This window comes from Erpetoichthys calabaricus, chromosome 12 (genome assembly GCF_900747795.2).
Source record: "Erpetoichthys calabaricus chromosome 12, fErpCal1.3, whole genome shotgun sequence".
In the NCBI taxonomy this organism is placed as follows: domain Eukaryota; kingdom Metazoa; phylum Chordata; class Cladistia; order Polypteriformes; family Polypteridae; genus Erpetoichthys; species Erpetoichthys calabaricus.
Window position 1 is genome coordinate 133,272,934 of NC_041405.2, and position 15,065 is coordinate 133,287,998.

The 15,065-nt window shown below is 39.4% G+C and overlaps 2 protein-coding genes across 5 annotated transcripts in view; one reads left to right on the forward strand and one right to left on the reverse strand.

Annotated features, from left to right (window-relative positions):
• borcs8 (BLOC-1 related complex subunit 8) overlaps positions 1-5,965 on the reverse strand; it is a 15,666-nt gene extending 9,701 nt beyond the window's left edge. For both annotated transcript variants that reach the window (XM_028816266.2, XM_028816265.2), the window contains exon 1: positions 5,793-5,965. In XM_028816266.2, coding sequence (XP_028672099.1) covers positions 5,793-5,829 — 37 coding nt within the window. In that variant the 5' untranslated portion in view covers positions 5,830-5,965. The remainder of the gene's footprint in view (positions 1-5,792) is intronic.
• The window catches only part of rfxank (regulatory factor X-associated ankyrin-containing protein), a 12,179-nt gene continuing 2,520 nt past the window's right edge, over positions 5,407-15,065 (forward strand). Inside the window, exons 1-9 of one of the 3 annotated variants that reach the window (XM_028816262.2) lie at positions 5,407-5,533; positions 10,572-10,815; positions 10,969-11,055; positions 11,233-11,319; positions 11,521-11,586; positions 11,694-11,794; positions 12,851-12,976; positions 13,406-13,472; positions 13,844-13,924. In XM_028816262.2, coding sequence (XP_028672095.1) covers positions 10,587-10,815; positions 10,969-11,055; positions 11,233-11,319; positions 11,521-11,586; positions 11,694-11,794; positions 12,851-12,976; positions 13,406-13,472; positions 13,844-13,924 — 844 coding nt within the window. In that variant the 5' untranslated portion in view covers positions 5,407-5,533; positions 10,572-10,586. Of the gene's footprint in view, positions 5,534-5,605; positions 5,762-9,392; positions 9,514-10,571; positions 10,816-10,968; positions 11,056-11,232; positions 11,320-11,520; positions 11,587-11,693; positions 11,795-12,850; positions 12,977-13,405; positions 13,473-13,843; positions 13,925-15,065 lie in introns of those variants that run through there. The other 2 variants (XM_028816260.2, XM_028816259.2) reach the window with 2 other exon arrangements.

Consider the following 15,065-nt stretch of genomic DNA (forward strand, 5'->3'; position numbering starts at 1 on the left):
GACCCCATGACCTTGCCCAACACCGAGTCCATGCAAGCATTAAACAAAGTAGGATCATAAACACACCCCTAACGGACTCCAGAATAACCTGGGAAAAACACAGAGGTTCTGCCTCGACTCTGCACAGCACTCACAGTACCAGTGTACAGGCCAGCCATGATATCCAACAACCTTGAGGGGATCCACCAAAGTCTCAGGGCAGCTTGATCAACTGAGTCAAACACCGTATGAAAATCGACAAAGGCTACAAAGAAACTCTGCCGATATTCAAGTTTGTGCTCCCTAAGAACCCTCAGTGCCTGGATGCAATCAATGGTAGACTTCTTAGGCGTAAAACCAGACTGCTCCGGTCGCTGGTAGGTGAAGCCAGTGATCACAGATCCGATTGTGGATGACCCTAGCACAGAGAGCAGTGTTATCCCCTGTAGCTGCTGCAATCCAGACGATCACACTTCCCTTTCCAGACAGGGATGACAAGTCCTGTTTTCCAGTCAGTTGGGATGACACTAGTCTCCCAAATGGAAGCAAAGATTGCTTGCAATGCCAGGAGGACAGCCTTACCACCAGCCTGGAGAACATCACTCAAGATAACACAGATCCCTGCAGCATCCCTACCCTCAGCTGGATCACCACCTGTGTAATCTCAGAGAGATTGGGTGGTTAATACATGTAAGAATGGATAGAAATGGGAAAGAATTTTCATGACACACACAAGGAAGCTTCTGTTTGGTTGAAAGAAGAACTTGCACCTCTTACTTGAAGCTTTGGAGATGGAAAATATCACTTTTTTACTATATTAGTAAGACAAATAATGAGAACTATTTAAAGGAAAGGCTTTTTTTCTCTGTCATAATGAGATAAATAAGTGTTTGATCAGAGCATTCTAAACTTTGAGATAACACCATAGCCAAATGATATGAGCTGCCAACTCTCATTTCTAGGGACATAGGTATAATTTCATGTAGTGTAATTCCTAGAAGCCGTAAGCGTCAGAGGTAACTTACAAAACTGGTAGTTGGTTAAACAGCTGGAGACAAAGGGATAAGAGGAGAATGCTCCACATGGAAAGAGGTCATCAGTGGAGTGCCTCAGGGGTTTGTCCTTTGACCATTCCATTAACTGATTTATATTAATGACATTGATTCTGGTATAGTTAGTAAACGTTTTAAATTTGCAAATGACACTAAAATGAAGGGATGGCAGAAACTGAGGAGTCAGCAAAAATAATTCAAAATGACCTGTGCAACCATCAGAACTGGGTGAACACCTAGAAAATACAGTTTAATGTAAAAAAGTGCAAAGTGCTACATGTTGGCAAAGGGAACATCAATAATAAATACAAGATGGCAGATGCTGTCATAAAGGAAGAAACCTCTGAAAAGGATTTAGGGGTATTTGATGACAATGTTTTCAGCAACTAAGCAATGTATAGAAGCAATTAAAAAAGCAAATAAAATGTTAGGTTATATCATAAAAACTGATGAATTTAAGTCAAGGGAGGTTATGCTGAGACTATATAATGCACTTGTAAACCCACATCTGGTGTACTGTGTGCAGTTTGTCACCATGGTACAAGAACCACATAGCAGCACTTGAAGCTGTGCAGAGGAGAGCCACCAAGTGGATCCCAGGACTTAAGGACATGTCTTACTCTGACAAAACGCAAAGAATTAAACCTGTTTAGTCTCAAACAGTGGAAGACTGCATGGGGACCTACTCCAGGTATTTAAAATCCTCAAAGGCATTGATAAAGTAGATCCAGCAACATTCTTTCTGCTTAAGGGTGAATCATGTACTCGAGGAAATCAGTAGAAATTAAGGGAAAGTGTCTTTAAAACTAAAGCTAGGAAGCACTTTGTAAGAGCCAATTTTAGAAAGTTAATGTTTGATGTTAAACTCATATTGTGTTTGCTTACTTTCTATAGAATGTCAGATTCTCATAGTTACTAAAAATATGGTATAGCCTTTATCCCAGGTAAGTTAACATTGAGATAGAACTTTCTTAGCTATATCTGAAAAACAGAGTGTTAATTAAGCCGGGGAGGAAAAAGTCTTACTGCTAGCATGGACTATTAGATATGTTTACACATAGGATATGGCATACAGTTTTCTGACCATGCTTAGTATGCCTCAATATGACCAAACTTAGAGAAATTAAACAATATATATAAGCCTTAAACAGAACTTTTTTTTTTATAGCAATTTTTTTTCTATTTTTGTATGAATTATTCTGCATTGAAATTTTACTAAAACATTTAAAACAAAGATATTTGATATGTGGAATTATTTGAACACGTCTCACACTATTGCCTGTCTCACCCTATTAAACAAACTAAAAGCTGCAGAACTTTGGTTATTTTGGATAAACATAACTTCACACCTCTTTACAGAAAAGAGTTGTGGGTCTCTGAAACAAACTACCGAGACACTGAGTTGAAGCAGAAACCTTGACAAGTTTTAAGTTGAATCTGGATGAGACACTGGGACAGCTTACCTATTAGCTAAATAAACGGGCTTGATTGAATGGTCTCCTCTCGTTTGTAAAATTTCTTATGTTCTTACTCTATGTGTGCATATTCTCCATAAATTCATTATAGTTTATCACACATTACAGGGCAGTAGTTATTATTAGGAAAATAATATGTGTCAGTAAGTCAGAGTGAACCTTGTGTTATGAGGAACTGCACAACACGCAGTACTGATTACTGCCTTACAGTAGCACATTTCAGACAATTTCACTACCCTGACTCAGCAGGGTGACCAGTGGTCCTGGATTGAGTGAGACAGTCCCGATTTCAGTGTCATAAAAAATAACTGAAATATAACAATATGTCCCAGATTTAACAGGCTACCATGTAAAAAGGTTTTACTGTGCAGCAAGTTTTTCTCAACCATCACAGTCATTAAACCACCAATCACACAAGAAAAGCAAAAGCCGCTATGCTTTATACAGCTTTTGACCACAAATAGTCATTTACACTCCAAACCAGTTTGACTGTAGCTTTAAAGCATTTCCAACTGCCAGGTAAAGAAAAAAAAGAGATAAGGATACTAAACCATGCTGTGATTCTGTCAAATTAACCATGCCAAAGAGAAAATGCATTTTTAATCAGGGGCTGCAGCAAGCGTTTCCTTTATTTAAACCTGGGTGGGAAGAGGTAAGAAACATTTTGGCAGAAATGGCATAGTATCATTTTGGTTTAATTATGAATACCTAAAGAGAAATTAAGTTTTTATGCAGTAATTGAATTATCATCATAAAAAAATCAACTTACACATAGATCTTTTTCTTAGATGTAAGATAAAGATGTGTAAAATATATTTATTAGGTTGATGTAGGGTTGCGTTGGTGTGCATCTGCAAATGGAAAAAGTTAAGGTGTATTTCCCCATTAAAAAGAAAGGAAGGTAAAGCATCCAAAGTTTTGACTGTAGAGATGAAACATTGGGTCTTTTAGCTCCTTTCCTCTTCAGCATGGAAATAAACTTTAAAATGTATTATGTTACACAGAATCTTGCAAAACGTGTTTCAGCTGAGCAAAATCTGTCACTCTAAACAGGAATGCATGTATCCATTTAGGAGGAGGAGGTTGGGAGCACCATGATCTTTATAATATAAGCCTATGTTCACACATGTACTAAATATTTTCCTGTACAAAAGGTTAAAATTTCAGGGCAGAATATGACTTCAAATTTCCTGTGCCAGATTAGTGACTCAGACATATTGGATTAGACAACCTACACCAGAAAGTATGCTGGTCAGAAGCTGCAGGAGTGGAACAGGGCATCTACCCCAGCTGATGAACACTGGGTGGATATATTCACCACTTTTAGTCAGAAGCACATCCCTCACACAAACATTTCTTTCTTCATTCGACATGTAATGACTATGCCAGACACCAATGCACTTGTGGAGAGGATTTTCTCCATAATGAACAATACCTGGACAGATGTTTGGAACACTATGGAGCTCCCCACACTGAAGGGATTGCTCACCACAATACATATTTCCATAAGGAGCTCCTGCAAAATAAAATGTTACTGTGGGGCATCCACTACTTCTAATACTGCAAGTTAGTGAATTAAGCTAACAAATGAATTTGATGTTTACAGAAGAATGTACTGTAACTCATTGCATATATCAGTACATTAACGTTCAATATGGACTTCTAAAAACAAACAAGCTTGGTTTCTCCAAAAACCAACAGCGAACATGTAAGCAGTGTGCAATATTAAATGCACTGAGTTGCCCATGAATGTAATGTATTAAATATGTTAAGATGTTTAAAGAAACATCACAGATGTGTAGAAAATATAAACTTCAAATCACTACACATTTCATGAAGTTGATGTAGAAGCATACTGTATGTGCTTATTTGTGATTTCTTTTTCCCTGCCCTGAGCGATGATGATGAATCAAAGGTGGCATTAAAATTCAGGAGTGTTGAACTCTGGGTCTGGAGGGCTGCAGGTTTTCATTCTAACCCTTTTCCTAATCAGTGACCAGTTTTTACTGCTAATTAAAATCTTTTCCCCTGCATTATAATAGCCCTGTTTTTAAGGATTCAGTGCTCTGAATTGATTCTTTTCTTCATTAAATGATAGCCAAACAGAAATGAGATATGAAACGAGCCAACAGATGACCAGCTAAACTGGGATTTCGAACTCCAACCAATCTCTTAATGAGAAGCGGAGTCTTGCTGTTAATTAAACTCATCATTTAATTCCATGGCTTGTTGCTGCTCTCATTCTGCCACAGCAGACATTTCCAAAACTGTTGATGTTTCTAAAAATCCGCCAAAATGTTTTGATGACCCGAGAGATCAACCTTACCGAGACCATCACCTTTCTTTATTTTCAGATATTGTGTGATGAGCATAGGTGAGCTGGTCATGTAGTGGCTCGTTTTGTATCTCATTATTGTTTGGCTGAGTCATGTTGGTTAAAACTATGGCAAAATAAGTCAATTAGTAGCAAAAACTGATCACTAATGAAGAAGATGGCTATACTGTAATGAAAACCTGCAATCACTGCGGCCTTCCAGGATCGGAGTTCGACACCCGTGCATTAAATAAATGACGACACACACGATATACAAGCAGCCCGATTTGACACTTTGAAATCTGTCCACCCTGTGACTCAGTAACGTAAAAAGAAAAAATGATGAATACCCACTTTCCTGTTGATATGGGTTAAATACGTTTACATAAAGCATGTTCTCCGAAGATTCTGTAATCTAAAGGCTCAAGTGTGGTGTCCCTAGGAAGACGCTTTCGGCAACAGGCACTGCTGAATTCTTGCATTTATTGATGTACCTAGGAGAAAGCCAGGTATTTGGGCACTGCGGGGAATTGTGTCTGTGCATTAAAGATTTAATCATTTAAAGTGTCCGATAAGATCGCACACATCACCTGCATTCCCCAATTACCACCCGCTCAGGCTGCACAAACTCAAAACGCACGAGGAATGTACACGAAGACAGCACCCAACCGAACTACATTACGTTAAAATACAGTGTTTCGTACCGGAAAAAGGCGAGCATTTTGTGGTATTTAACAAAAGAGGAAGAAGAAAAAAAAACATGTTTCAAATTAAATGGGCATTTGCCTGCAGCGCGTTCGACGATCCTCGTCCTCCACTTTTCTAGTTTTTCTTCCTACTTGCGTGCACACCAACACATCTGTTTTACCAACGTATGTTTCGGCAATTTGTTATTGAAGAAAGTGAAATCACGTACAGCAACTCGTGAATCGGAACCTCCGGTAAGCTTGAATCGCACTTTTTTATCCTTACCTCGTTTAACTTTCAGCTGCATTTCCTGCTCTTCCATTCTTCAGAATGTTTTTTTTTTTCCTCTGATACTGTATATTAAGAAAATTCTTTGGTGTATATGTTTTAGAAAATGAGAGAGAAAAAAAACGTACTTTCTTCTACTTCTCTGTATCAGTGACGCGTCCTGTGCTCCCTTGTTATTAGTACGGTGGGAAGACCAGGAGCGAGCCAATGGTTCCGACCGCGGCTTTGGGCCTACAGTGGGTAACAAAACTAGAAAGGCAGTATCACAGAAAACTAATGTAAAAACTTACAAAAGAAAATGATCCGTTATTATTATTGAGAAAACACGCAGAAAACACATGCAACGAAATAATAACAGAATTGGATTTTGTGTAAATAAACAAGTAAACATGTAAAAACTTCTATACTAAAAAAATGAGCACATGCTCTGGGCTTGTAAACAAATCGGGCAGCATCGTGCTGTTTACACTTTAAAACCAGACAGAAAGGGACGAAGTAAAGTAAAGTTTAGGTTGGGAGCGCGTAAAATTTAACTCCAAGGAAATAAAAAAAATTCATAAAAATGCAGAGGCTATTGCTTAGCTAAATCTTTCATTGCTGTCCAGCATGGGTTCAAATTCAAGGTGCGTTTTGTTGTTTGACCATGAGAATGTCAGCCAGAATAATGGTAAGCTCTTTGCATGTGTTACTTCCAAAAGTCTAGTAGACTTCCTCAAGGACAAATGCTGTGTAAAATAACAAGCGATAAACAGTCATTGAGCTAAATAAAAAGGCAATGCCCTGTGTAAGAATTCCATGGATGAAATTAGTTATAAGTATAAATGACAGAAAAAAATAGGTCCAAACTTATAATAAAACTCATATCATCCAGTTTAGGGTCATGGTAGGGTTGGAGCAGAGAATATTCCTGGAGCATCAGGCCCAATCCTAGACAACACTAAGACACAGGGCGTCAGTTCCTGACTCAATCCCTGTTATTATCAAGTATGCAGATCTACACGAGTTTTCTCCTGGTGCTTCAGTTTTCTTCCACATCCCAAAGATGTGCTTGTAAGGGAGACTGGCATTTGTAAATTGGCATAATGTAAGTGAACAAACTCCACAATAGAAGGCACCTTTTCTATGTCACCATATCTTATAAATCCTTACATTCATTTTGTAGCACTATTTAGTTTAGGGGGTTAGTGGGAGCCAAACCTGAATGGGGTGCCATTTTGCTGCAGGGTATACTTGCTGTCATTCCCATAGTCATTCATAATTGGACAATTTAAACTGTAACTTGCATATCTTTGGATAGGAAGGAACATCCACACAGTGGGCCTAATAAGATATAATAATAATAATCAACATCTATTTCTATAACACATTTTCATACAAACAATGTAGCTGAAAGTGCTTTACAAGATGTCAAAGAAGTAATTACATACAAAGATAAACTAATTAAAATTATGTATAGAATATAGAATCAGCAAATAGTGATTGAAAAGCTAACTTCTCTGGTTAAGATACATGTTAACAGCAAAACCAGGTTATTAACATTAATAATGTATAACCCACTTAATCTAATTTAGACTTTGCGAGCTGCTGGACCCCATCACTGCTACACCGGGCATAAGGCAGGAATTGGCTCCGGATAAAGTCCCAGTTGGACTGGGCCCAATACTAAATAATCACAACTGGCATAATGTGATTAAATGTCACAAATGTTGCAACAGGCTACTGAATAAGAAAATGGAAGACCTTTTAAAAATGTCACCACGTCTAAAGTTTTTTGACTTTTGAGTCATAAAAAGTGATTTGCTTCCTCAATACAAAGTTATGATGTAGAGGACTCAACGCCCTAAAACAAAGCCACTACTCCTCAAGACCCTGAGATTGGATTTGTGGGTTCAGGAAATTAATGGATGAATTGATAGAAAGATCAGGTACTGAAGACATGATACTGCTAGGAAACCATCCTTAACTTGGTTGTTGGCATGAAACCAAGAAGCAAGTTTAACAGACTTATTATCACACCTGGACTATGTTAACACATAGAGTAGATCTATGCCTAACATAAATGAATTATGCAATGTACAGGTAGGTCATCCATGGTTGGTCCCTACCTTATGTTGAAGGCCCCTTCGTGATAGAGAAAAGATAAATTATATTGGTTTGTGAGGGCTGTAGTTCTGGGAAAGAAACTGTGTAAATGTCTGTTAGTTTTAGTTCACTTAAAGCATTTACCAGAGGGGAGTTTTGGAAAAAGTGATGACTTGAGTGAGATGAATCCATCCGAGATACTTTTGACGTGGTTTATGGCTATAAATGAATACAGGTCTGCAACAGATGGAAGAGTACAGCCATTTGTTTTCTCAATAGACCTCGCAACCCTCTGCAATTTATTTTTGGAGTTTACCATTGCTGAATCAGATCCAGCAATAATGGAGAAAGTGATCACACTTTCAATTATGGCTTTGTAGAATTGTACTAGGATGGGTTGGGAAATACTGAATTTCTTTAAATGGCATATAAAGTATGTCTGCTGTTGAGCTGCCTTCGTGATGGAGGTGGTGTTCATTTTTTTGTGATAGTTGTGCCCAAAGCTTTGAACGATTCCACCATATTGACTGTAGAGTCATTCATTTCTAGTGGAGGAAGTTGTAACTAGAGTTTGTGAAAGTCAATTACCATTTCCACAGGCTTAGTGGTATTGTGTAGCAGGTTATGGGTAGTTCACCAATACAACACGAAAGTCAAAACCTTTTCCATAGACTGTTTTATTACCGTTAGTAATCGGTCCAATTTTTCATTTATTTAATTGACACCAACCTTTTAAATCTAACCTGACATACTTTTATGACAAAAAAGGTTTTGGTAATGATTTTTTTGGTGGCATGGTGGTTCACTTCCCAGGTCCTCCCTGCGTGGAGTTTGCATGTTCTCCCCATGTCTGTGTGGGTTTCCTCTGGGTGCTCCGGTCTCCTCCCACAGTCCAAAGACATGCAGGTTGTCGTTGGCGACACGAAATTGTCCCTAGTGTGTGCTTGTTGTGTGTGTGCGTGCCCTGCCTGGGGTTTGTGTCCTGCCTTGCGCCCTGTGTTGGCTGGAATTGGCTCCAGCAGACCCCGTGACCCCGTAGTTAGGATATAGCGGGTTGGATAATGGATGGATGGGTGGTACGATTTTTTGTTATACAATGTAACGAAAGAAAGTTTTCTTTTCGCCAGTGAAATGAACAACAGTGCACAGTGCGAGGCAGGCTTGCTGCGTTCTGATTGGTTGAGTAATCTGCGTCAACTAGTCACGGTTCTCCATTACCAGTGATATCTTTAGGGTAATTGATCATGTATGAATGTAATTTTATACATGGTTGAGTTCGATAACTTGACGTCTTCGCTGCCTAAATTTGAAAATGCGTGTCTACGAATGTTACGTGAGTGTTCAGAAATGAACGAATAAGAGTCGTGCAGGTAGGCTGCCTTGAACTTCCCGCGCGCGTAGCATTAATTGGCCGGCGAAGGCGTAGGTCTGGACAGCCTAGCAGACGCGGTTGCTGTGGGAACGCCTCAAGAGTTCTGGTAACGTGCGCGCGATACGCCGTATGACGAGCACGCGCGCAGCCGTGTGCCTCCTGCGTCAATAGACGAGCAGCCGCACACAAAGTTCGCACACTTTCACTTTTGCTATGAGGCGGAACAGAGGTGCTGTAGTGGATGAAGAGGCGCGATAATAGCAGGTACATATGCACTTGCTAATCCGTTTGCCCCAACCCAATAAAGTTAGAAAGGGGCGCAACCCTCATTAGCAAAGAGGGTGATGTTAACAGAAATTCATTTTTGTCTTTTACTCTTCCGACCGGAGACACGGAATCCGGACGTGGAAAAAGGCCCCATGTCACATGTGGATGCAGTTTGGAGAGAGACAGTTGTCTTTCATTTATCATCTTATTCAAACAGTAAAATTTTGCTGTACACCGTCATTCGTTGTGAACATCACGGTAAAACAATATATAAAGAAAAGTAACATATTAAACGGCAAGTGATGTAAGTGGTGGGTTATAAATAATATTTCAAAAAAGGTAATTTGGAGAAGACTGCAGGCTACAGGAATTAAATTACAATATAAGTAAATAGAGCAGATGTGGGAATTGTGCCCGAATTTGGAGATGGCTGGAGATTGGAGTTAAATTTAAAAAAAAAAAATACAGAGAGGCAGATAAGCAGTTGCTGTCATATTGAGGATTGAAACAACAAGATGGTCACAAAGCCAACCTTAGCAGATCACGTTTATAGAGGCTAAAGGGATTCTACCGAGAACATAAAGTGAGTCAATATCTTTTTGAAAATAAGCTTTGTAACATTCCTTCAACATTCTGAATATGCTGCTAACTGTAGATGGCTCACCTTAAGCTTTCTCACAGCAAATATTGGAGAGTCCTGTATTAGACACAAGTGATATGTTTGACAATATTCCAGCAAAACCCCATTTATTTGTGGGGGCATACATAGTAAGCAGCCATTGTTTTGTGGTACCGTAACATTCCTCCATCTGAAGATTTCCTGATACTTGTGAAATCAGTGACTTTCTAAAACACAGAGTTAAAAGAAACAAATGGTAACAGCCCACTAACTAACGCAGAATGACCGCCATTCTGCACTTCCCCTTTATCGCTTCCACTGTGCTTCCTTTCTTTGCCCGTGTGCTGTGATGTAATGCATTTCACATTGCTGCTGGTAATTATGCCTGAGTAAAATGATTGTTTAGTTCATTTCATGCATATATTCATTGCTGTAGGAAAGTGCCACTTGAATGAGTTCTTTTGAACCCATGCAAGAAGAAATGGAAAAGGGCCGCATCCCAGAGCATAAAGAAGAACACAGGAAGGACAGTGAGGAATGTGATGGTGGAACACACTGTGAGGTTCCTGAGGCAACTAGCAACAAACCAGATGATGCAATGAATGAGACTTTCATCCTTCATCTTTATCCAATGCAGCCTTCTGACACTGCCTCTGATCAAGATTGGATTTGCTTTCCAGGTAGCAAAAATCTGAATATTCTGGGATGGTTTTTGACAATTCCCTTTCCTCTGTAGGCCTTAATGTCCTTGGCTGTCAACTTGGCACTAATGTTGATAGCTGTTGCTATACAAACTGCTGTTAACATTAATTTTGGCTCCATTTGTTATTCAGGAACAGAGGATATCTTGAAACATTCAACACCCATAACCAACCGACAACTTGGTAATGAGATTACTGCTCGGCAAGCTACACTGGAGAGTGAGTGGCTTTGTCTGTCAAGTAGCTGAAAATATGATTAGTCTGAAAGGATTTTTGGCTACCCCCCTTTCCTTTATTAACTTTATTATTCTTGGCTGCCAACTGAGCATTGATGTTGATATAATCTGCCACTCACAGTACTGTGTAGCTGTAAGTTTCCTTCATTTCTTTATTTAGGGGCAGATGACTTCTTAAAACATTCAACAACCTTAACCAACAGACAACGTGGCAATGAGATCACTGCTCGGCCTGCTACACTGGACAGTGAGTGGCTCCCAAGTCTCCAAGGGGGATGTGATAGGAAGGTTATCAGTAAATCCTGAAAACAGACATGATAATCACCAGTTAGATGTGACTGCCAAGAATTGAAGTAACCCAGATATGGTTCAGGAGATATACATTCAAAGGTGGCTGATTGGACTGCTTGTTCATAACACACTTAAACTTGCATTTTCTTCCATGCAGTACTCTCTGTTCATCAGCTGGCAGCCCAGGGAGAAATGAATCAGTTGAATGAGCATCTTAACAAAGGTACTCGAGAATATGTTGTCAGAGATGGATGTGTTTCGCCCTTAAATGCCCCATGAGTAAGGCTCAATGTTAGGCATTGCAAACTACTCTCTCTTTATGCCCTGCAGATAATGACCTTCTGAACAAACAAGATGAAAGGGGCTTCACTCCGCTCATGTGGGCAGCAGCTTTTGGAGAGTATGCTGTAGTTAAATACCTGCTGTTAAGGGTAAGCACACCGCACTTTTTTTAGACTGTTGTCAAACAGAAGTGAACCAGGCTAATTTAAAGTTTGAGGATGGGCAAATGTCATAACACCCCCTACAGACACCACACAGGTTTTTTGGGTAATTTAAAATAATTGATCATTTTGACCTTTAATTTTTCTGTTAAACATAGAGATAGTTAAAACACCACTGCAAAAACAACAAAGACCCTTGTGGACATCTTATGTAAGAAACTGAGTTGATATCTTTGTGTGTGTTTCTCTTGTATGCAAATTCATACCATTGAAGCATATCACCTCTAAATTTTGCACAGGGGAACACCATATGTTATGTTTTGTTCTGAAATTTAGTTGGTGTCTTAACCCTGGGAAGCGTTAGTTAGTGTCCCTCAACCTAGGCTACACTGGGTACCTCAGCTAATAATTACTGAATATAAATAGCACTCCCACCATCAGGTGAGGTATCAACCATGCTTACCATCCCAATTATTCAAATATAAAGAAAGAATAGACCCCTTGCCACATCATCTCCCTGCTAATGAGTTACTGCCCCATTAATTTTCTAGCTCTACATATTTATACCACTGGAAGGGAGACATTTTTATTTCCCATTAAAGTCATTTCCAAATAACTTGTTCAGGCCATTCTGGCCCATGGAAGACATTGCATGTGTTTCAGTATCTCCAGGTCCTTGGTATTCTTAATTAATGGGCTAGTCATTTTTAATTTTTCTCTGACTGTCTACTATATATTGTTTATTTATTTTGCTGACATATTTTATTCAGTCCATCATACAAATTTAAAGTGAATTCAAGCTTAAGAGTCATTGTTGCCCTATTAATACTCTACTGGGCTCTCATGCAACAACCTACTGACTCCCAAGTCTGTCAGCGCAGTATATTCTTCTACCATTTCTAAATTTACCACCTTTTCAGTCAAACTTGATAGACAAATAAGGGCTTCCTCCCTCTCCCAGCCCAAGCTTACCCTCATATTTTTCCTTTTTGGACATTAATGAGGCGTGTGAGTACTTCATTGTTTTCTTTTTCTTTTTTTAAGGGAGCTGATCCGAATATTTTAGCTCATGAGCGAGAGAGTGCATTGTCCTTGGCCAGCTCTGGTGGCTATGCAGACATTATTAGAATCCTTATGGAATTCAAAGTGGACATTAACACTTACGACTGGGTATGTCTGAAGTGGTTTAGAATTCTGATTTAATACTGTTGTGCAAGCTGTTTTTGGCATGAAAGGTGCTTTACTTAAAATAAAGTTGGCAATGATGCTAGCAAACGAGATCCAATTATTGCAAAGTTGTGCCAGAATCTGCCCCAAGTATGACATTAATCTGCACCCTGCCCTGCAAGCAGGTCCTCCAACTTGCAGGGAAAATTCTGGGGTTGGTGGCAGGATTGGCACTCCAGCCACTGTAAAAAAAAAACACCTCACACTATTCAGTGTGGTGCTGAGGTGTCACCTGTTGCATGGCTGCACTCGGATCTCAATCTGGGTGGTTCGTCGTGTGGTGGGTGCAGCAACGCGCTGTAATCTTTGCATGCTCCCAACATCTCTCTCTCTCTCTCTGTCCCATCTCCATCTTCTTTTTTTATTCTTCAGAATGGAGGGACACCTCTTTTGTATGCAGTGCGAGGTAACCATGTGAAGTGTGTTGAGGAGTTGCTAGGTAAGACTTGTTTGAAAAATGTTTTTGTTAGAACTTGCTATAGTGGTGTGGCAGGTAGTGCTGGTATGTCCTTAAAGATCCCGAGTACAAACCACTCTTCCTGTATGCAATTTCTACATTCTCTTTGTTTCTGTGATGGTTTTTCTCCCACATTCTAAATAGTGTGTTGGGTCAATTGGTAATTCTAAATTGGGATCAATGCACAAGTCGTCCATAAGATGGACTAATTCCTCTTCCATGTTGTGGTCCTGATTTGTGCAGAATGCTGCTGGGACAGTCCCTGCTTTGAAAAAATTTATATGATAAGGTGTATCACATTTTGTCAGCCTCATTTGACATGCTGCGTATATAACATATCCTTTGTTTTTTAGCATGGGGTGCAGATTTGACCATGGAAGCAGATTCAGGGTACAGTCCAATGGACCTTGCTGTAGCTTTGGGTTATAAGAAAGGTAAGTAGCCCCTTTCATAGAAGTGTACAAAGTCCATTTATAATCCTGAGTGTCACAATGAAAACAACCATCCCATTCACCACTGAACTAAACAGGTGGCCCAAAATGAAGTCCTTTAGTATTTCATGTTGTTTTCAGTTTAGAACAGCATGGTCAGACAGACAGTAGTTCGTGTTGCTGCCTCACAACTCTAGAATCCAAGTCCAAGTCCCAGCTTGAGCAGTTTCAGAGTGGAGTTTGTACGTAATTCTTGCATCTCTACTAGCTGCTGTTACCCTGCTTCACACTGGAAATTTCCTAAAACAATGGACCTCAGTTACAGTGCTGTTGGTTAATTGGATCTATCAGAACTACTGTGTAAGTAATCGAGTACTTTTTATATACAATATCTGTAGTTTTTTTTTTTCCCCATGGGCTAAAATTATTAGCTCATTGGAACTCCTTATTCTTGATTATACTACATATAATGGGGCCATGAGCAAAACATTCCTGCTGTAGATCAATGTCTGCTTTTCCTAATGACTTCAGCTGATGATCAATGCAAAACATAACTTTACAGAATTCTAATGGGTAATAGGTTGAATCATGGGAATTTTGAGTATTTTTGTCCACTGCCTTGCACCCTATGCTTGCTGGGATAGATTCCAGCATCCCAGCAATCCCACTCGGGATAAAGCAGGTTTAGAAAATTGATTTATTATTCTTATTATATGTTAACAATTTTCATTTGTTTACATTGTTCACTCATGCCTTATTTTTTTTGTTTTCCGTCAGTTGTATGTTCAGGCTTACATTTTTTTCATGCCACAGCCAGACAAAGTTAAGTGTATTGTGTTTTACTTTACCTTATTACAAAAAGAAATGACGTTTATAGGCTGCTTACTTACGCAGCCCATGCAATTAATTAAATGTCTGAAATGCTTATATACTAAAACACACTACACACTGAAATACAACCTCCATCCCCCCTCTCTTCTCACCTGGACTATCACCATCGGTCATGAATTGTTTTGGGCGATAGAGACAAATACAGGAGGGGTTGGATTCTTCTTTCACCCCGTCAGCTGGACTTGAGGTGTATAATGCTCCTCGATTGTGTAACCACATCTTATTTCAAAAGTCATGCCATCATCCTATTTGA